At 42.5% G+C, this 23,265-nt stretch overlaps 2 protein-coding genes across 6 annotated transcripts; both read left to right on the plus strand.

The window, feature by feature from the left end:
- The first annotated feature begins 13 nt into the window (after positions 1-13).
- LOC114855954 (MON1 secretory trafficking family member A) lies at positions 14-12,570 on the plus strand. 5 transcript variants are annotated; one of them, XM_055509056.1, is made up of 8 exons: positions 4,741-6,184; positions 7,650-8,956; positions 10,351-10,527; positions 10,608-10,730; positions 11,070-11,240; positions 11,345-11,505; positions 12,146-12,281; positions 12,394-12,570. In XM_055509056.1, exons 2-8 carry the CDS (start codon positions 7,751-7,753, stop codon positions 12,568-12,570), a joined length of 2,151 nt encoding a protein of 716 aa, XP_055365031.1. In that variant the 5' UTR covers positions 4,741-6,184; positions 7,650-7,750. The 5 variants fall into 5 exon arrangements, 1 of the variants encoding a protein (XP_055365031.1); XR_008694777.1 differs by lacking the exons at positions 7,650-8,956; positions 10,351-10,527; positions 10,608-10,730; ... (2 more) ...; positions 12,146-12,281; positions 12,394-12,570 and adding exons at positions 14-163; positions 608-759; positions 2,598-2,981; ... (1 more) ...; positions 3,931-4,078; positions 6,846-6,941 and having other exon boundaries at positions 4,601-6,184; XR_008694774.1 differs by lacking the exon at positions 12,394-12,570 and having other exon boundaries at positions 11,070-11,245.
- Positions 12,571-12,670: 100 nt separating this feature from the next.
- mst1rb (macrophage stimulating 1 receptor b) lies at positions 12,671-18,320 on the plus strand. The gene is made up of 13 exons (XM_041070870.2): positions 12,671-12,864; positions 13,006-13,105; positions 13,190-13,408; positions 13,511-13,657; positions 13,866-14,019; positions 14,100-14,189; positions 14,276-14,491; positions 14,592-14,672; positions 14,773-14,954; positions 15,055-15,164; positions 15,253-15,418; positions 15,709-15,845; positions 16,786-18,320. The coding sequence occupies exons 1-13, from the start codon at positions 12,671-12,673 to the stop codon at positions 17,006-17,008; spliced, it is 2,019 nt and encodes a 672-aa protein (XP_040926804.2). The 3' UTR covers positions 17,009-18,320.
- The last annotated feature ends 4,945 nt before the right edge of the window (positions 18,321-23,265 follow it).

Here is a 23,265-nt window from a genome sequence, read left to right on the forward strand (position 1 = left end):
AGCTGTCCTTTGACAGAACTTCAAATCCCACAATTCTTACTTCCGCTATTGGTCAGTTGACTATTAAGACGAAGTAGCTACTTCTGTTATATACCTTCCAGTTAGCTAGCGGCAATAAGTTGGCAATAGAACTGTGGACTTCAGACATCTACGGAAATGAAAGGTAGTTTGGAATTTTGTAACGAGTTCTTATTGAGTAATTGTAAAAATCACTGTTGCAAAACTAGACCCAGCCTTCTGTAGATAATCTGCTACAGTTAACATTCAAAGTAGCCTTTATAGTTTCTCGTACATCAGTATATAATTTCTAAAAACAAAAAAGTACTATATGATGATTTGACCTACATAATGAAGGTTTTATATAAAAAGAACAACGAGTAACAGATTTGTGTTTTCAGACTTAGTTTAACACCAGCCATTAAACGTGGTTAAACCGAAATTTAGATTTATACCTCCATTGCAAACGAAAGCCGGTGAAGTTGCAATATCTGTAGCGATGCAAAAGTAATAGTGCATCAGAACCAGATGGATCTTTAGACCTAGATTTACTTAGAAAGCTCTTGACCTTCAGTCCCATAGCTTTATGTCTGTGTGTTTGTGCTCTCAGGTGTGTGTCCCAGGGATCAGCAGCAGTGATGGACGGAGAAGCCCAGAGGGCGACGGCGTCCTGGGAGAATGCTACTTTGGCTCCTGTGGACCGCCTTCGCTCAGAGAGGGCAGACAGTCCCACACCAGGTCTGGTGGAGGGAACTGAACCAGGTGAGGCTGCAGACCTGCAGTATAGTGTAACTTAGGTTTTACCTAAATTTTGACAAAACTCTCCACTGTGGGACTAATAGAAGCGTTCTATTCTATTCTATTTAAATGATTGCACAATGGTCTTTAGCTTCACCACCTTTTAAATCCTAGCAGCCCTGGTATTATTAACAGTACAATTTACCCCATTTAGTTTTTTTATATTTCCGAAACTGTAATGTAGGCCTGTGTTGACACATAAATTCTTGTATAACAGACTAAATAACTGTGTGTTTATTCAAAAAGCAGTTTGGGGTTAACAACCACAGTTAAGTAGTATATGATAGCTGGGATTATATTCAGGGGCTCTTAACATGATGACATCGCACAGTCTAATTGCAATAAAAGCCTGAGTAATGCAGATATAGAGTGTTTAACAGTTGTATAAACCCAGGCTAAATCTCTGGTAGCGGAACAATTTTAGAAACAGTGAGTCAGATAAAATAAAGGCAACCTGTAACCATTAACATTGGCTGCCATGAATTGTAAAATGCACATGTTTATAGTACACAGTGATAATCCTAACTGTAAGGTACATAAACGCTCCTATTACCAAGATACAGCCTTTATATAGGCACCTTCTCTACTTATGCATATAAACAAAATATAATTTCAGAAATTATATCAGAAGTATTTTCTTACTTGGCAGCTATCCATAGTAACTGAAAATTTCCATGTGCTTTAAAGGTAATAATTTGTATTAATTAAATGACTGTGTTACTGATGAGAAATAATGAGATGCTTCATTCATATATGGATTCTGCTGACCAGTAGATTGCACAACAAAACCAGAATTACTTTTTGAAGAAGTTGTGGTTCCTTGTGTGTGATTGCAAAATTATACACATCCTGTTAGTGAAAAGATGTACCAATTGTACAAGTATAAGAATTTTGTATTTGTAATTTGCCGAGTACTTTGTGTGCTGCTTAAGGCCAATGCCAAAAATTTGGGATTTAACCGATTGCTAAGGAGCACCTGAATGCACCACTAGTTTGGTCTTTGTATGACAAAGCAATGGCTACTGTGTGTACTAGCTAACAAATCAATTTTGAAATATCCAACAGTATAAAAACAGTATAGGAAGGAAACACACTAAACAACACAACAGGATATAGTGGATAATTCTAGACCTCAAATATTTATATTATATTTTTTCAGCGTTCTCTAAGTCAATATCAAAAAAAAAAATTAAGGTTTTTTGGCAACAGGGAAGTTACTGAGCTGGAACACAAGGGCCTTAGTAAAGGTTCTGCTTTTGTTCTCACTGCTCTATGCCTTGTGTGTATAAGACGAGCTCTGCAGACTTACTAACTAGAGTTTAGTTACATTTTCCAGGTGAAAGGTAGGAGCTGTTTTTGCATAACAAGCATGGTGACAACACACACACACACACACACACACACACACACACACACACACACACACACACACACACACACACACACACACACACGCATGCGTGTGTTCTACTTGAAGAAGAGGAAGGAGATTAGGTTTATATAGGTGTAAACAGCTACTGTACCAACAGTTCATTACAATTTAGTGTATTTATTTTATTAGGGGTTATTAGAGCTTACATAATAAATACATATATATTTATCTTATAAGAAAACGGACTGTTAGAATGTGGTTCCCTAAGTTTAGGTCGTGTTAACTGACACACCTGACACAAGTCTAATTTTCCTGAGCTCACTGTCTCCCACTGAGTGGACATGATGTTCCTGAATACGCCCAGACGAAAAGATGCACAACCTGCTTAAAAAAACATGCCAGCAAATCTTACTGTTACTTATTAATGCAGGTGCTAGTCAGAAGAGTGCCATGTTCGTCCATGCACAGTCCTTTGAGGACCTCACCACAGAAGCTGAGGAAGAGGCTCAGAGGGAGGCTTTACTAGGCAAAGCTGAAGGAGGGTGTTCAGAGCAGCTGCAGGTGCTGCTAGAGGAGAAAACCATAGAGGAGCAATGCAACAACCTTTCACTGGAAAACAAGTCCAAGGAGGAAGACGTGTCCAGTGAGGCATGGAGGAGCCACAGGAAACACGTTTTTGTGCTGAGCGAGGCTGGGAAGCCCATCTACACCCGCTATGGCACAGAGGAGGCTCTGTCCAGCACCATGGGGGTGATGATGGCTCTCGTCTCGTTTGTCGAAGCAGAGAAGAACATCATCCGTTCCATTCATGCAGGTCAGGATATTCCTGGCTCTGATGCAGTAGGATTACACATAAATTAGTGTTAAAATGTGCATTTTCTGTAATATCTGGTATTTTGCTTTGTGTTAGATGGATGTAAGGTGGTTTTCCTCACCAAGAGCCCTCTGGTTCTGGTGGGCGTGTCTCGGACCTGTCAGTCCGACAAGGAGCTGCTGCGGGAGCTGCACTACATCTACTACCAGATCGTGAGCCTTCTCACCCTCACACAACTCAACCACATCTTTCAACACAAACAGAACTATGATCTCCGCCGCCTGCTTGCCGGCTCTGAGTATCTCACTGACAATCTGCTGCATCGGCTGGACCGAGATCCTGGCCTGCTGCTCAGCGCCGTCACCTGCCTGCCTCTGGCGTCCTCCTCCAGGGACGTGGTGTCAGGGAGCCTGCAGGCTGCCAAAGCCAAGAACCTGGTGTTCTCCATTCTGCTGGCGCAGGACCGCCTCGTTACTCTGGTGAGGAAAAAAGACCAGTTCCTGCACCACATTGACTTGCACCTGATCCTCAACCTTGTCGGGTCGTCCTCGTCCTTTCGGGAGGGGGAGGGCTGGACACCAATATGTCTGCCCAAGTTCAACACTGCAGGATTTTTTCACGCCCACATTTCTTACTTGAAACCAGAGTCTTCACTCTGCCTCATTTTGGTCTCAACTGACAAAGAAGACTTTTTTAACATGTCCAACTGCAAGAAGCAGTTCCTGGAAAGGCTGAGTAAGCGTAGTGCCTACCTGGCCCTGAAGGAAGCACTTAAGTGTCCTACTTATTCTGTGGCACAGGTCGGCATTCCAGAGCTCAGACACTTTCTATATAAATCAAAGAGCTCAGGGCTGTACACCAGGTGAGTGTACAAGATTTGAGCAATTAATAGTACCTCTTTACCTGTGTCATTAGCAGTTACATTTTCAGTGCATTGTGTGCCCTTCAGTCCAGAGTTTCCTGTGGTGTATCAGTCTGACAAAGAGCAGGAAAGGCTGATGGGCTTGTACCAGGACCTTCACAGCCACCTGCACCACCCAACCAGACCGCTCCGTTCCTTCTACCGCTGCAGGGAAACTGAAAACCTGCTGGCATGGGTATGTCTAGAATCTGTCTATTTGCAAAGAATAGTTTTTCAACTAAAATAAATTTGCCACAATTCATTTTCCTGCCAAACTACTTCTAATTCAAATGTCTGCAATGGTCAGGTCTCAAGATTCTACCAATTCCAGTAAGAAACTAGAATTACATTTTGCACTTAAACTACCAGGTTCCAGTCTTGAACTACTGTATTACTGGAAACCTTGACCAAAAGCCATGCAAAAAGGTGTATTTAAACATAGTCTTAAATATGAATACACAGAGCCAAGTGTACATTGTGTCAGATGCCAAGTTGAATTCTCTAAAGGACTGATGAGAGTAGGATAAGTTTACAGTAAGTACAGTAACAGTAACATTACAGTAAATCATATCAGTTCATCATAGCATCACAACAGCCCATTTTAGGATCTGGCTTATTTCACAATGTGTTGTGCTCTGAAACAAACCACAGTATAGCCTTTTGTAACAGTGTTTACACAGTCACACACCAGCGTCTTGCTCCAACCTCTTTCCTGCAGGTGACAAGCGGCTTCGAGCTTTACCTCTGCTTCAGTCCACTGGGGACCAAGGCTTTGGCAGTGGCGGCTGCCAACAAACTGATGAAGTGGATCAGGAAGGAGGAGGATCGTCTCTTCATCCTCAGTCCTCTCACATACTGAGAGCTTGCCGCTGGCTGACCTTCTGGGAGGAAGTGCATCACCGCAGACACAACAGATCTGGTACTACTGGCTGACACAGTTGAGATGGAAGTCGTAAACACCTACTGTATTGTTGGTAAAGCTATGCATTACTTGCTTGTGTTTTCCTGTGATCTGATTCACTGATTATTACTGTATGTGCCTTATGTGCAATGGAAGCAAATTAAAGCTGCATTTGGCTGGTAGGGTGTTTTAGAAACTTTAATTTAATTACCAACAGCAGCAGGAGCAGCATAGTTTATGATATGACACAAATCACAAAGTGTCTGTTTGCTTCTAAGGCCGTTTCACTAGTGATTGTTTTTTCTGTAAAAAACTTTATTATTCCTTTCAGAATAAGACAAGCGTTGTTTGTTTTGAATGCCGTTAATTCAGCTCTTAACAAATGAAATGTGAAATTGAAAATCTGTCAAATCTAGAAACACAATGTAGTATTTAATATATGGATTAATCCAATTTCACTTGATTTCATTTTACATGATGACGACTAACTAACTAGCATCTTTATGCAGTATTACTCCATGTGCTCATGTGTCATTAAGAAATTTTAATGCAAGATCTTTGTTTTTCAATCAGCAAATACCTTTTCATTTACTACAATATGCTTAGTAATATAATAACATAATATATTTTTCTGCTTGTCTTTAATAATTCATTTGCTTAAATAATTCACAGTTGCCACGACCTGTCTCTTGTAATTATGGCTTAATTAATAATAGTCCACAAATTTATATATGAATAAATTAATGACTTGTAAAATCCTGTCATGATGTTTGATTCCAAACAAAATCATCTACACATGAGAAGAGGTCAGAGGGCCAAAGTCTTACTGAAAGTAAAAGTCCCACAGCTCAGGTAAAAGAAGCATAATTGCCTCTAAAATATACACATGGTGGGTAAGAATGTACAAGCTGAGCACAGACCCTTGAAAAAGGTGCTAAATTACAGAGCAACAACCTCATTTGTTGCTGTTCTGCTGTAGATCCTGTGGACGAACTTTGACTCTTTGTGCCCTGGGGCCTGTTTTCAGTCCGTTCATGAGACCAGCACAAGACCCAACAGTTGACTTGCAGTGAACAGTGAAGTTACCTATAGACTTGGAGCACAATGGAAAGCGCTCTGACGCGTCCGCAGCGAGGAGCAGCGCAGTGAAACAGGCGCAAAGTGCGCAATAAACCCACCGCGTGGGTTAAGTGGGTTTGTCGCAGGTGTCGATTTAACCGCAGGGGAGGAGCGAGACGGAGCGGCAGCCTCGAGGCGGAGACCGAGTCCCGCTGGGACCACAACGCAGATTCCAGCACGGCGTCCGGACGCGCAGCCTCAGGTTGAATTCTGCGCTGTTCTGCAGACAGTAAAGGACTCGTCTGCCTGAAAAAGGACACTGTCTAAGCCGTGGGCCTCCAAGTAAGACTTCCGTATCATCTTGTACCGCATGTGCAACAGATTAATTGGATACGCCTTAATGTTTAATGTACTTATGTCACAGTAAGAAACGACGGGTCGTTAGTAAAAGAAAACGGTAGTGACGGTGAATATTAGAGCTTGTTCAATTCAAACAGGTTCAAATAAGGAAATCGTTGCAATCTACATTTTTTGGGCAATAGGTGCAATAAACCGACTAATAATAAAAGCTTAGTGAACAAAATTCTGAAGGAACCCTGAAGAAAATGTAGGACTTAATTACCATTTGAACTGATGCCAATGGTCACATGGCTCCACTGAGGCTGTCAGCATATTAAATACTTGAAAACTAAAATTGTACAAGCGGGGTCAGAGACAGGCCACTGTTTGTAGCCTTTTGCAGCTTTTAACCCTTAGATTCATCCCAAAAGCATAACATGACATCCAGTGCCATCACTCTGCTTGGCCTGTGAATAGAGCAAGAATGGAGGGTCAATTTACATTTTTATTTTTATCAACATGAAAAAAAGCCAGTCAGTGTCATTACTTATGTACAACCATGTTCTGTATCTTTAACTTCAGTGTCTCAAATGTTAAAATGTAACACATCATCTATGAATTATTGATGTAAAGACAAACTCAACTGCCTGTTTTTCGTTGGCAGTGTTTTCCTGAATTTTAGCCTAGTTCAGCCTAAATGTGGTTGATGGGATTCTCTGGCACGAACAAGAGTTTTCTTCTACACCTGAGACACAAAAAGGTGCACGCCTCTACAGTATATGTCATGTTGTTGCTAATCTTTCCCCCTAAGAGGCACGTATTCGTTGTGACAGGAATGCAAAGTAGAAAGGCCAGCGGCTCCTGAACGAAGCCTTGCTCCGGTCTGTGTGGTTAATGATCCACATCCGCACAGAATGAAGACAAGACCGAGCTTGGAACACGGTTTGCGTGGTTGCTGTTCAGAGATTGATAAAGCCAACACATGGAAAACATGTCACTTTTGTTTGATTATTTACTGCACAAAGAGCACAAAGAAATGAGGTCAATAACTTTGTTATGGCCAGTTGCCCCATAGAACAGAATGAGTCATATTCACAGAAAATAGGGGCTTAACCAGCGTAAACATCACTAGATGGACATGAACCACTTGGTTTAGGAAGTCGTAATAAAAGTGATTCTATTCACTGAGCTCTACAAAAGTAACAGTATGATTATGTTTTTGTTTCCACTCAGTCTCTGCTCAGTCAACTGAGTACATGTGCCCAAGGTAGTGATGTTTTACCTCAAATATATAATTAAGCAGACTGGCACCAGCTTCAACCTTCTTTACTTGCAATGTAATCACAGCATCTCTCTGGAGGTCAAAGGTCATGAGCCATATTTCCCTCCATACACAACAAATAATGGCATTGTTGTTGATGTGTTTGTTCTGTGATGGCTATTCAAACAAGCTCTTTTCTTTATTTAGGCATCATTGGCTAATGTAAAGGATGCTTCGGCCTCAACATCAGACCTGGAGGTAACCCCACGTCATCTGTGTTGTGGCCCTTTGTGCACTCCTGAGTGGAGATGGTCTACAGGAGCACATGCTGGGGGACATGTATGTGGTTCCAGAGTCTGCTGGCCATCACCATGGGCAACTGTCTCTCACATGCCCAAAGTCCTGTCAACTACTCTGTGGTATATACCATGCCTTTCTTCCAAGCCCAGGGTCCCATCCAGAACATCGTCAACAACTCGTTCTACCAGGAGGTGTACGTGGCGTCTCAAAATGTGATTGAGGCGGTGAACAGAAGCTTGGAGAAGGTGTGGGAGCTCCACACTGGGCCTGTCGGAAGCCCAAAGTGTCAAATCTGCGATTTGTGCAAAATTGATAAAGATCCCAACTTCCTGGAGGACACAAACAATCAGGTCTTGTTGTTGGATACTCTCTTTATGTATTTATATTCGTGCGGAAGTTCTCAGTACGGCGTCTGCTACTTCCACCAGCTGAAATCAGACGGAGAGTCGCCCTCTCTCTCCAAGTGTTTGTTCAGGAAGGGCTCGAACTCGGCAGCCTACTGTCCTGACTGCGTGGCCAGCCCTCTGGGCACCAAAGTCACCATGGTTGAGGAGGGTCAGACTGTCTACTTCTTTGTGGCCACCACCGTTAATGACAGTGTGGCCCAGCGTTATGCCAGGAAGTCTATATCCGTTCGCCGACCCCTGGCCACTGAGGACGGATTCTACAGCGACGTCCGCAGCCTGACTGTTCTCCCAGCGCTGCGGAGGACGTACCATATTGAATACGTCTACAGCTTTTTCACCCAGGAGTTCGTCTACTTCGTCTCAGTGCAGCGCGAGAGCCCCGATCAAGATTCGTCTCCCTTTCAGACTCGCCTGGGACGTCTGCCGCGGAACGAATGGGAGATGAAGAGGTACCGTGAGCTGATCCTGGAGTGTCGCTTCGAACCGAAACGCCGGAGGAGGAATGTGGCCAGCGAGCCGTACAAGGACGTGGTGTACAACGTGGTCCAGGCGGCCCACTTCGGGAAGGCGGGCAGGGAGCTGGCGGAGGAGCTGGGGGCAGAGGAGGACGACGACATCCTCTACGGAGTTTTTGCTGTCACGGATGATAACGGGGTCACCGAGCACGACTCGGCCCTGTGCGCCTTCCCCATGGACAACATCAACAAAGCCATCGCTGATGGGGTGGATGACTGCTGCGAGTCTGGGCCGGAGCAGCTCTCCAGAGGCCTCTGCCATTTCCAGCCATGTGAGAGCTGCCCACACGAGGTGAGTTCAGCACGACAGGCTATGATGACATCAGGTCCACTTGTGCTTGACAGAAAGAGTCCCACTTCCATTTTCCTTTGATTACTGGTAAAAACTTTTACTCACATACAATTGATACCATTCAATTTACTTTAGGTACCAAATAACTTCTAAAAATAATAAAATACTTAATAGCTTTTTAGCTAGTTTTAGCGTTATCCATCAATGTGAATTGCTAATGACTTTTTAGAGCTTTTTCTATGATTGTTAGAGAGAACTATGAGCATAGTTTAATGACTTACGTCACAAAGCACAAAATACTGGCAGAATAGATAACCTTTATTGTGCCACAATGGGGAAATGACCAATTCTCTGCATTTGACCCGTCCCCTACGGGAGCAGCGGGCTGCCCAAGGAGCTAGTGTGAAGTATTTAGCTCAAAAACACACCGTGCAGCCAGAGGCAGCGATCAAACCGGGGACCTTTCATTTACCCAAACTGATGCCCTACCCACTGAGCTACCAGGCCACACTAGGCGCAAATGTAGAGTGACTCAATGTGAGTAATGAAATGGAGCACACACACATGCTCAAGAAAGCTTTATCATCCCCCAAAGTTAGCTCCCGGGCGTGTGAACGTGGGACTCAGTAATTTTCCATAGTCTTTAGATCACTGTGTGGGATGAAAGCAAAGAAATAGTTAAAGTTTTGCCTTACACCGCATTCACACTATACATCTACACAGTATACTACATCACACTGTCCTTGCAGAGTTTGTCTTGTTAATAGCTGAACTTTATTTGTATTTTGTTTATTTGTATTTTGTGTCTTTGTACTGAGTCCAGTCAGCTGTTTCTACGTGCTTTCCCAAAGTTTTAGTTTGAAGGAATAAGATGGTATCAGCGTTCTCATCAATCTCTTCTAAAGGAAAACATAAATATGAAAAATTTGCTGTATTTGTTCTGTTCTTTAACCAATTTTAGGTCAAATGGAAGTAGATCTTACAAGAGGTTTAGGTGACACAACCGGGTTTTATTCTAGCTTTTAAGGGGCAGCTAATAATAAGCAGACGTTTGATCCAGTCTGGTTGTTCTTTTCTAAGTAAGAAATCTACATGAACAGTTCAAGGTGCTCTTTTTGTCAGAATAACCTGGATCATTAATACTTACTGAAGTGAATGTACAATAGGATATATGTAGGCTATGCCAGACAGATCAGGTAGAGAATTTGAGATATTCTGGCTTTTGGTTTTAGCTTTAAAACTGATTCACCCCAACCCCTGAGCGGTTTGTAAAAAGAGAAGTGAAAAGCAAAGGAACAATGTATATGTTGTGTAGTATAAAACTATTAAAGATCAAGTAGTTTTAACAAACACCTTTCTCTGCCTTGCTCTCTGCTACCCGGCCTTGGTGCTAGAGCATGGAGAACAATGCCACATGCAGAGACCATCCCACCATGGTGTCAAAGCCCTACTACAGAGTGGACCTGTTCAACAGGCAGATGACCGACGTCCTGCTCACCTCTCTGCTGGTTACAACTATAGAGAACAAGACTGTGGCTCATATCGGCACCTCCACTGGACGCTTACTCCAGGTACGTGACGCACGGACAGACTTGTGGTGAATATTGATCACTGTGTATGGTCCATCAGTGATCTGTTTGTGCTGTTGCAGCTTGTATTGACAAGGTCCAGCCCTATTATCTTTGCCAACTACTCCCTGGTAGAGAACCAGAGGGTCTCATCCATCGCTGCCGTGTACTCGTCGGAGTATCTTCTCTTCGTGGTTGGAGACAAGGTAGAAGGATCCTTCAGTGACGTGCTGTAGTGGTGTGTGCAATGCGTATAGCTTTTAACCTGTGTGATGGAGTTCACTGTCTCCCTGTCTGTCCCTGTGGGTAATCTGCCTTCAGCCCAGTGCATGCTGGGATATGGTCGCCCCCTGCTGAAGAATGAATAGCCATTAATATATTTTGTCCCATAAATCCCTCTCAAAAAACGAGTATGCAAATATAATGAATGAAACCATAATTTTGAAGGCATCATTGACAGCAAGTAATGGCAGTATCTTGCATATATAGATAATTCTATTTCAGCACTAGGAGGCATGAACTGAGCCACGCTCTCTTTGCTCCAGATGATTCAGGTCCCTCAGAGAGGGCCGGGCTGTCAACACTTCCTGACTTGCGCCATGTGTCTCACAGCCCCTAAGTTCATGGGCTGTGGCTGGTGCGCCGGAGTGTGCACGTGGGAAAGTGAGTGCCACAGCTCCTGGAGGAATGAGTCTTGCCCACCTGGGATCACTGGGGTGAGGTTTGTTATTCAATACACAATACACACATCTCTCTCATCTTCTATAATGTGGTCTTCATTTGAAGGCTTTGTTTTTAACGTGTTGCTTTGCTGACACAGTTCTTCCCGCCGACCGCTCCCCCCGATGGTCAAACGGAGCTAACGGTCTGCGGCTGGGAGTTCCAGTCACCCCAGAAACCTGCCATCACCTCCAGAACCCACCAGGTCCGACTGGGACAGACCGCCTGCACGGTGATTCCAGGCAAAAGCAACAACACACAGTGAGCAACAATAGTTTCAACTACAGTCTCTCCATACTCAATATCCTGGTGCTTCCAGGTCCTTGACCTTTTATCATTGAGAATACCTACCTATTTAATACTCACCATAGTACTGACACAGCTTTTCCAGTCTGTAACGACTCGTTTAGTCTAGAAACGGTTCTTCTTTAATTTAGCTGTAATTGCAGCTTCCAGCGTTCGTGTTTCGCCTCCTACCAACCAGCCCACTGTTGCCCTGCTGTTATGTCCCTCATTCACTTTTTAATTATCACCTCACTTCAGCCTGTCAAAGCAGACAGCTTCCTGCAATGAGCCTGATTCTGACTGAATTAGTTCGCTGAAGTGTTTTTGTCTTACACTACACACTACACTGCACTTTTTACCTTATTTTACCCTATTTATGATTTTCTTTTCATTCTTTCTATTAATTTTTTCAGTTTTCTTAAACCACTTTTTAAAATGCGCTTTATTGAAAGAATTCACTCCAAAATAGAACAAGTGTTTTATTCCCAGAACACTCCCACAACAGGCACACCAATGGATGTACAGTACAAAACATTTGATGACTGAGGAATCAGATTGTTCTCGTCGTATTTGCCACAGAGGCTGATGCAGTTGTTTCCCTTGTGCTCCTCTTTAGCCTGGTGTGTAAGATTCGCTCTGGAGCCAGTGAGCTGTTCAAGCCAGTCAACATCACAGTGGAGGTACAGGAGACCAAGGCAGAAGGACGCTACGCTATCGAAGGCAAAGCAGAGATGCCGGGCTTCACATTTGTGGTAATAGTTCTTGTCATGCATCTTGGCAACCTGCTAAAAACACTGACTCGATCGTTTTTTTTTTATTAATTAAGGATTAAAACCATTTAATGAGAAAAATTTACTCCTGCAGATCCCCAACATCACAGACATCCAGCCCAACTATGGACCTCGTGTTGGGGGAACACTCATCACAGTGACTGGACCCTACTTGGATGCTGGGAAGACTAGGAGAGTCACTCTCAATGATGTGCTTTGCCCCATAAAGAGGTTGCACTTTTTCAAAAGTGTTATAATTTTAACGTCTTGACATCCTGGATCAGAACCAAGCTGTCTGCTAGTGTCGTTTTCTTTCTCATCCAACACACACATTACAATATGCTTTCAACACTGATTCCATTATCTATGATATGTCTTACTGCAGAGTCACAAAACGCAAAGGTAACGTGTCCTCCATCATCTGTACGTCTCAGGCCATCTCAGAGGTGAGAGACGTACCTCTGAGTGTTTTCATTGACAAGTCTCCTGTCATCACCACAAAGGTGTTTTACTACAGAGAAAACCCAAAGATTACAGCTGTCCAGCCTGACTGTAGCTTTGACAGGTAGGTCAGTGACACGTTCGATGTTAAGTTAAGGTAATGGATGGATGACTGGACCTACTTTTACATCTTCTACTTCTGTTATTGCTGAGTTGAGATAAGCATTGAGGAAACATGTAACCAATGCTGCTATTCGAACTTCAGGGGATCAAAGATAGTGATTGAAGGGGAGAACCTGGATTCTGTTTATTGCACCATTGTCCGCTTCAAACCCAACGAAAGCCACTTGAAGCCTGTGACAACGGTACAGAGTCCAGCACAGTGCACACTTAATACAGTTTCTAAAATTGTTTAAAATCTAGGATTTACCTAAATGTTTGTGTTTCAGGAGTGCAGAGGCAAGTCTTTGCCCACGAGGATGGAGTGCATGACTCCTGTGTTCCCCAGGGACGAGACAGAGGAAGGAGAACTCTCCTTTGACATGGACGGAGCGGTGGGACTCTGGAGCAAAGAGTTCTCCTACCACCCCTACGGCAAACCCATTCCTTTTGAAACGGAAGGCCATGTGCTGAGGTTGTACCCTGGGTTTGATGAAGTCTCACTTCATGTAAGGGGTATTTTAAGTGTGGAATCTGATATAATGTGTAATGATAATTTGTAACATTTATCATAGAGCTTTCAAATCAGGACTTGTCTTGTATCTTGATAGCATCAGAAGCTGAACCTGGTGAGCTCCTGCATGACCATCATCATGACTGTGGCAGGTGTTGATTGTGATGCCAAAGTCCTGGATAATGAGATCACCTGCAGGATTCCCAAAAACATGACCATCCCCAGTGAGGGGCTTCCAGTGAAAGTTAGTCAGGATAAGTGATCATTAAGCCATTTACATAAATTCACCATGATGCCACAAAGCAAATATTTTCTTTGTCCAGCCAATGTTCAATAACCTTTCCTTATACAACTATATAAGTTATGACCATGAATATGAAAACTATCCAAATATGTACTACAGCCACATAATAATGTAAATATCATTGTATATGATGGACTGTTTTTACTAGATCTCTATAAATGGGCAGATCCACAACGTCGGCACCGTGGTGCGGGTCAACAACCACTACATAGTAGGAATTATTCTGGGGATCCTGGCGGCTCTGGTAGCCGGGGCTGTGCTTGCCTTCACCATCATGAAACACCTGAGGAAGAAGAAAAAAGGTGGGGCTCCTCTCTGTGTCGTTACAAGTGTTTCCTGCTGACTTTAGTGTGAGTTACAAAAGTGGTGGCCTGTTTTTCAGCCTCCATGATAGATTCCTGTTTGGGTCACGGTGCCAGTCGCATTAGGGCTAATAACGTGGAGCTCTCGCCTTCTGGAGACTACAGACGAGGTAGCGGTGCAGCTGAACTCGTCGTACGGGACACGTTAACCTGCCGTTGCCGTTATTATAAACTCCTGTCTCTGAACTTGTGCCAGTAGTATCGCTGAGCCCCCCCACGCCCCTGGTGGGGCCTGTGGTGTTCCCCAGCCTGACCTACGCTGCGGGGAGCAGGGTTCCCACCCTCACCCCGCTCATGCCTCCAGAGAAAATTTCCATCTCCAGTTTTAGACCAGAGTTGCTGGAAGAGGTGAAGGATGTTCTCATTCCTGTTGAGATGCTAATAGTGCAGCACCATCAGATCATAGGGAAGGGTAAAAAAACTCATACTCAACTGAAACAAAAAAGTTCTATGTATATGCGATGCAATTTCAGGAGTGAACAGCGCCTGTACATGTTTTGGTTTTGCTGCAGGTCATTTTGGGACCGTCTATCATGGATCCTTCACAGACCACAACAACAGAGAAATTCACTGTGCTGTCAAGTCCTTAAATAGTGAGTTAAAAGCACCAGAAAGTCCTTTTGTCTCTCTAAAGTGCACCTTTTGTATTCCGAGGCCATTTTACATACTGTTCATATTTATGTTTGTATTCAGGAATAACAGATGTTGAGGAGGTTGAACAGTTTCTCAAGGAAGGCATCATCATGAAGGGGTTCCATCACAGCAATGTGCTGTCTTTGCTGGGCATCCTCCTGCCCCAGGAAGGGCTCCCTCTAGTGGTGCTGCCTTACATGAAACACGGGGACCTGCGCCACTTCATACGCTGCGAGAAGAGGGTGCGACAGCTGCATGAAAGAACCGTGGGAGTTAAACATCTGATCTGCTGCACTGTATAACCTAACAAGCTGTGTTTTTGTGTTTGTGGAACGGGTCTAGAACCCCACCGTCAAGGATCTGATTGGCTTCGGCCTCCAGGTCGCCATGGGGATGGAGTATTTAGCTCAAAAGAAGTTCGTGCACAGAGATCTGGCAGCACGCAACTGCATGTGAGTCAACATTCAACCGTTCCTTCGCTGTCGTGGGTGCTGAAGTCATCATAACATCATAATACTCCGATGTTTGCTCTGTCTTCAGGCTGGACGAGTCGTACACAGTGAAAGTGGCAGACTTTGGCATGGCCAGAGACGTCTTTGACAAGGAGTACTACAGTGTCCAGGACCACAGGAAGGCTAAGCTGCCTGTGAAGTGGATGGCTATTGAAAGTCTGCAGACGCAGAAATTCACCTCCAAGTCTGATGTGGTGAGAATATAAATTATAGACTTGTGTACTACACACAGTAAAGGTGAGCAACGTGGAATATAACAGACAGCATTTTTGTTATACCAATGTTATGTTCTTATTATTTATTTTACACAGCAATATAACTCATCACAATTTAATAGACCAACTCTGTACTCACTTATTCATTACACTAACTATTTTCCACAACACAGGAAACATTATTGGATACCAAATTCATTTTCAGTTTAAAGTGTTAAAGGTTTAACCATCTCATATTAAACCTGGAATGCTTTGTCTATTTGATACAGTGGTCTTTTGGTGTTCTGATGTGGGAGATGTTGACCAGAGGAGCAAGCCCATACCCAGAGGTGGACCCTTATGACATCACCCATTACTTACTGAGAGGCAGGAGGCTTCCGCAGCCACAGTACTGCCCCGACCCTTTGTAAGTAGCCAGTTACTGTGTACTGTGTAGAATCGAGGACTTCTATAATGAGACTTCCGATATAATGGTACTAACACAGATTCTAGCTGTAAGACAGAGGAATAACAAGAGCAACATGTCCCAGTGTTCACTCATTTGTGTCAACAGTGTAAATCATTCACTACGAGGTGTTCCAGCACGGTTAGGCAGTTTTCTTTGGCAGTTAATGTGTCTTCAACACACTGGGACAACTGCTTCCTTCACACACACCAACAGACTGACCCCGCTGGCAAACGCTTGTGCTGCTTTAATGACAAATCTGTTTTTGCTCACCAACCTGAAGAGCGGTGAAGAATACATCAATGATTCCTACTGCTTTTCCACAGAAGCCACAGTCAGTGGGGGCAGAAGGCTCAAAAGTCACTTCGTCACTTAGTACCAATAGTTTGACAAGTCAGGGGGGACATTTCATATCAGGGTCACATTTGGCCACGATGTTAGATTAGTAAAAAGGCTCTATTGGGGGAAGCAGCTGGTCTGTGTTCATATCTAAAGCCTAAACAAGACACAGTTTAAGTTATTTCTCTAAATACAGAAACGGGTCTAACAAATTACACAGTATCTACTGCTTTGGTGGCAGTGACTGGTAATTTGGCAGTAATTTATTCTGGTTTTACGTCCACAGTTTGGTTCAGACCCTTTTGAGGAATGAAATATCGATAATTTATTAATTTATTTTATATTATTACATGTGTTGTAGTTTTAGTGTTAACACCCCTAGTACCTTCTTTCTATATTTGTGTTGCCTGGCAACAGATCAAAAGTCCTCCCATCTTGTGAATCCAAATACAAAATATTATTTTGTTGCACATAGAAGAGATTATAGATCATAATGTTGTAGCTATGTTGTTGTAGCTATAATCACTGTGGAAACCATTTGCTGTGACGTTTGCTCCTTCAGGTATAGAATCATGCTTCAGTGCTGGGACCCTGATCCAGACTTGAGACCCAGCTTTGCTACGCTGGTGTCAGCCGTCTCAGCGATCTTGTCAAGTCTGGAGGGAGAACACTACATCAGTCTGAACGTCGCCTACGTCAACCTGGACCAGCCGCGGCCTTACCCCGCTCTCACCGAGTCTGCTGATGAATATGACTCCACCGATGAAGACTCGTTTACCACCTGATACTGTACAGCCCTTCTTCTCCCTCGTCCGAAAGCCTGTGTTGATGCTACGGGCCAACAGCACAAACACAGAACCAGGCCTTTTTACTACAAAGCGTGGGGAACAGAGACACCTTCTGTTATTTGTTGGATGAAAGTGGTTGTAAGATGCTTATATCTGACTTAACGACACACTCCTGAAGTTACAATGGAGGAATAATACTTTAAGAAACTAGGTCTTAGAGAGTTGAGCTGGGTGCAGAAGATGACAGAATGCCCAGACGTTGTTGGAGTCTTTTTACAGAAAGTGATATTTTTTCCTATCAAGAGTAAAACCAGTAAAAAAGTTAGTTTTGTATTATTTTTAAAGGGATATGATAATATATCAACACATCAGGCTGTAGTACTATATTATAAGCTACTGTAGCCAAACCACTTTACACTGATTGTAAACAGAATTTGTTCACAATCAACGCACATGTTTTCAGACAGTCTGGTACTGTGCAAGTGAAGGCACTTAAGTAAGGCACCTAGTGAATGAGCAGCTATGCTCATACACACCTCTGAAGTACGTATCTAGGATGTAAGTCATTTTAAATGCCAGACGGTTCTGTGTACACATACTGTATAGCTTCTGATGCAAGTTTGTAGCAACCAGCAGTCCCTTATAGATCCTTTGGTCATGTAGTTCTTATTCTGTATTGTTATCTGTATTTTAGATGTTGACTTCAGTGTTTGTTTATAGATGTTTATAATATTTGTTTATAGAATTGATCTTGTGGTTTGAATGTTATTGACTTTATTTGATTTATGTCACACATGGGAGTTCTCTTTCATTGTTGCCGTGTCAATGGCTCTCAGTGTTTTGTTGGTCTTTTCCTCTAGAGGTCAGCATTCTGTCAAAAGTTCTTTGCCTGGCCACTGATCTGCCTCTGAAAATGCTCCCTGAACCGTAGCTGCGTGTTCTTTGTGTGTGTTTCATCTTTTCTGCAGTAACATAGCAACATGAATGACCCAGGATGTTTCCCCATCTCTGTGACGCAACCAATAGGAGCTCTAAATGCCACGTTAGATATTTGGAAAAGAACACAACAAAGCGGGCATGTTTCTCTTTTTTCAGTACTATTGTCTTCGTACATTTGCCAGAATCAAATGACTGCATTTATATTCAAATCAGCTAAAGAGACAGTCGAACTTGTCTTACAAATACACCATGTACCAAAGTCTCACAAGCATATGTAACGAGTCCCTATGCTGTAAATTGACGTCATGCGTAACTAGTGCACTTCCCCCACAATGAGTCTGGAGTTGAATAAAACCAGAGGGAAAAACGACATCATGACGTTTTCTCTTTTTTAATGCTGCCAAGAACAAAAATCAATCACCACATAATGAAGGCTTTGATATAAACAGTGAGTGAGAGCAGTTTATGTTGTCAAAGTATGTGCGTGTGCGTGTGCGTGTGTGTGTGTGTGTGTGTGTGTGTGAGGTCACATCTTTCAAAGCAGCTTTCAGATGCAAGAGAATCAATGCATTCATTGAGACCTTTTCCTCTAGGTTTTTTATGCCTCTTACAATATATAACATACAATAACAATAATCATACATATTATATTTGTTGTACTAATCACCATTGTTGATTGTGATATGTTTGATATGTACGTATCTATGTAAATGAAACCTGAATAACTACTGTTTAAATGGTGTCTCAAGTTTGGGTAGAGGAAAAGCAAACTGTTGAGCTGGAAGCTCTTTAAATCAGATCCAGTAGAAGCAACACTCTCATCATGCACAGCTACAGAAAAGACAAGATGTGGTTTGAACATCAGGCCTGGAGCTGTGGGGCCTTGGGCTTACAGGTAAAAAGGTGGCAGGTGGAGATCCAGGAGGAGTGCTAGATTTGTGGATGATAGGGTGCATTTAACTGAGTCATTGCATATACCATTGTTCAGGTACTGACATTATATGTATGCATTGTCAAATTCATTGAAACTTCTCACACTTGACCTGAGTAAAAGGTGCTGCTGAGCTGTTCATTTGAAGTTATGTTTTGTTGTTCACTAAGAAAGTTCTTGTGACTGTGACCACTAGTTGAATCTCCAGTGTATAGAGTCTGAATTGTTAGTTAGTGTTACATTAGGGCCTATTTTTGTGTTACTTGTGAGTGTATGAAATGCTGGGGTCCAGGCAGTGACTATGAGTAGCTGTATAGAGAATGATGGTTGACTGTGCTGTGTAAAAGTGTTAAACAATGTGCTGTTTTTGTCTTGTTAAACGTAATAAATTAAGCAAATGCAGTGAAAAAGACATACATCATTTGTTTATATGACTTTCTGAGTAGAAGCAGTGGCTCGTGTATAGAGCCCTGTGGAACTCCAAATGAATAAAATGACAGTGACCTTGATATTAAAAAGCTTTTTTGACTTCACCTGCAACATTTAAACATTCAGAAACTGACCTTTAGCCTCAATTGCTCTGGTTCTGGTCCTGTGCCACAACTGCACTGTGTAAGATAATTAGTAATGTAGAGATTTATCATCCCAAGGCGGTAAGTAATTCCGATCTCTGCTCGCGAACAACAAACTAAAGAGTGCAAACTGTTGTTAGGCCCATCTCAGTTTTGTAACGGAAAGAAAACTTGAGATCCTCTCTGGAGATCTGGTCTGCATCTTTAATACAACCCATCAATAATTTAGACATATTTTTCACATTTCTTTTACAGAGTTCATGTTGACAGCACAGAAGAGACATGTTCTGTCAAAGCTCATTCTGGCCTAGTACCTGAACCAGAAATACACTGATGTTAGGAGTTATTGATTTTACAGCTTGAGGTTTGATTTTCTCACCCAGAACTTAGAGAATGAGGTCAAGGCATATATTGATGTTTTTTTTAATCTGATATGATTGTGCATAGATATTAAAGAAGGCTAAAGTCTAGAAGTCTAATCATGAACTAGTATGAAAACCCTTTACCTTTCAAAAAGAAGAATTAACACAGTGTACAGTTAAGGAAAGTAAAGGCTCTGCAAATTCCCTCAGATTCCATATTAAAGTTAATTATATTTGCCTTGTGGTCATAGGTTAATTTTACAAGTGCCTGATAATATACTAGGGAAAGTAACTGTTCAAATGTTATATCATATTTCTATCAAAATAAAAAATGTGTTTGGCTCACCTCCTGCTTCTTGTTGTTACTGTAAATATTGGAGTAAATAAATAAAAAAATAGAAATAAGTAGTTTTAGTATTGACAATTATACAATTTGTCAGTGCATCAGCTTCTATACAGATATTTATGGCCCCAGTGAACATAAAAAATATAGAGCAGGAAATATTGGATGGATAGAAAACATTAATTTGTCTTTTTATCACTCCTTGTCCACATCTGCATGAATTTATGAAAGCAAACCATGACAAAGACCACATGAGGATGAATGCAATACAGTAGCACGTTATTTGAATATTTCATTTCTGTAAACAAAACATGTAATATTCAAAGAGGCAGGAGACAAAATTACCACGTGGATTATTGCAAAACCAGAAGAACCAGTCGCCTTGTACATCTCCATACAGACGGAGGAACTCGTCTCCTGCAGATCTTGACCTGCAGGGCCCTTTTGGGAGGAAGTGGAGCAGGATGTTTGGCAATCAACATGCACTGAAAAAACATCTGCAGCTGCAGCAAAGCATCGTGTCGGAATGAACCCCAAATCCCTGCGGTATGTTTCTAGCACCTCACTGAATCCAGGCTTTCAATAATTCAGGCGCTCTTGAAGACAAGCCTGGCTTCTACTTAGTGCAACTCAAGGTAAGGTAATAAAGTGGAGTCCAGCGCTGTGCGAGATTCAGGAATAAATCTAAGTTGACGTGAGCTGAGGTAGCGCTGATGCACCCAAGCACCTGAGCAGTGTCTTCATGTGTACAAAGGCTGAGAAATGAAAAAACATAAGGGGATTGGCAGCAAAGCAGAACATCCAGAGTAAATCATCCCTGAACAAATAAATATTGAGGACGGTTTTCGCATAATACATAACAGCCTTCATAACTTACTGAATTAATGATACCTTGCCTGCAGCAGACAACATTTAGAGACTTCTCATTATCAAGAACACTTGGACCACCTCAGTTTTGGTTTCAGGAAAGAATTGTCCTTTCATCTGGTTTGGTTGTCGGATCAATGGAAAGGATTCTGTTAAATATTATTAAGAAACCTGCCGATCACTACAGGATGTATCTGATTACATGCATCTCTAGGGCCAGAGACATTTTAAATTTCCCCCACATGCTGAAACCTTCTTTTCATTAGTGGTCAGGTCATTGAAACCTCATGCCCTTTGGTTCTAACCACACATATAATTAATCAAATTACATTTATATCAGTATTCCACCCATGAACTCTCTGCCGGTAGCATTTATGATAAAGCTGAGCAGCGTCCAGAAGTGGTCTCTGTTAATCAGCTCTCCATTCGCCATCCCGCTGGTTTTCGTCCTAACCTGAAGAGCAAAGATGGTCTTTGTTTGGTTATCAGCACGAGAACGAGTCACCAAGAATGGCCCAAGCTGGAACAATAGTTTGATACGAGCGGCTGGAGGCAGAGCTCAATTATAGCAGGCTTTGTGTGACTTCTCTGTATTGTATTTCTTCTGTGCGTAGCACATTTCATGATAAAACCACCTTTTTAGGAAATCACTGGCACCCGTTTGGGCCCGGGGTGTATGGAGCGATAGCACTGGAACTACAATAAGAGAGAGAGAGAAAGAGAGGATGAGAGAGAGAGAGAGAGAGAGAGAGAGAGAGAGAGAGAGAGAGAGAGAGAGAGAGAGAGAGAGAGAGAGAGAGAGAGAGAGAGAGAGAGAGAGAGAGAGAGAGAGAGAGAGAGAGAGAGCATGTGTGCGGCTCATCTGTGTACAGTGACTGTCACACTCGCTAATGAAAGTTCACAACTATTGTGGCTTTTTTTTGCTTTACTTTGACAGAATCGTCTTTTTACTCGGTGTCTGTTATCGTACAGGAAACCAATAACGTGACGGACAGCTCAATTCTCTCCAGCAGTCATATTATCATAGCTGTTAATCAGTGACAGCGGGGTGCACGCATGAAGCTATTAGCCAGTTTAAGATTATTGGATAGAATTCAGTCTGGCGGTAATGACTTATTAAAGCTGGTAGGGTGTTGAATATGTATGCACATCACAATGCACTAAAGCAGGCAATAAACAGTACATTACATTGTTTGGGTGAAAAGTAATTAAAGGCATTTAATGAGTAAATGAAGCAGAGATTATTACAAGGAGATAAATCAGATGCATGTTTACCAACTGCTACATTAGCAACAGTGTATATGATCAGGTTTTACATGAAAACCAATTAAACTGATACTGTAGCAGCGTCTGAATACTGTTGGTCACATGCAATGCAAATGAATCCTGTTGCATTGTGGGTAAGAATCTACCATGATGAGTCTGATACGCTATGAAATTATTATTCTGGAGGAAATCTGGCGATGGTGATAAAATAGTGCAGCGAGAGACAGTAGGATGTGAATCTGCAATGCAAACTCTCTGAGTGAAGAGGACAGAACTTGTGGAGTGTTTTCATGTTTTGTATTCGAACCTCGGCAGCTCCAGAAGGAAACATTTTTTCCCAGCTATTAAAAGTTCAGCTATGCTGCCAGCCAGATACCGACTTTGTCTGCTGTTTAGCGCAGTGCTGCTAATGCCTTTTATTTCTGGACCCTCAGAGCTCTTTGCTGTAAACAGCTGCCCACTGTGACTGAAAATGCTCAGAGTGTTTGTAGTGAAACCAAATGGCGACGCTGTGAACAATGTGGGTAAAAGAAAAAAATAAAACTCTCCAGCTGGCGTTCTCCGAGTGTTATGACCCCTTTCACATTACGCAGACGTTTGATTCATTGGGATTATTAAAAGAAACATGACAGTCACTTGTAGAATATTTAGTTCATGACATACGGAGAGCTTTTAATGGTTTTGCACAGTTCTGTTATTTAAGCGAGGACATTAATATTGTACATTTTTCCTCTCAGTCTGATGCTTTTATGCAGCACTAATAGACATTATGATTTGTTTCTGCTTGATTTCATATTGCTTGTGTAATACTCATTTCGTTGGCGCGTGAGACCGGGATCTGTAACCGTGACCACAACCGGCTGGGTATTCATGCATGGAAGGTAAAGCTGTTCTCTCCTCATACCTTCAACAAGGAAAAATGCGATAATAAGGAACAATTGCTTATTCATGCTGCCTTAGGCTGCATGTCGGAC

Source organism: Betta splendens, chromosome 5 (assembly GCF_900634795.4).
Source record: "Betta splendens chromosome 5, fBetSpl5.4, whole genome shotgun sequence".
Lineage (NCBI taxonomy): Eukaryota > Metazoa > Chordata > Actinopteri > Anabantiformes > Osphronemidae > Betta > Betta splendens.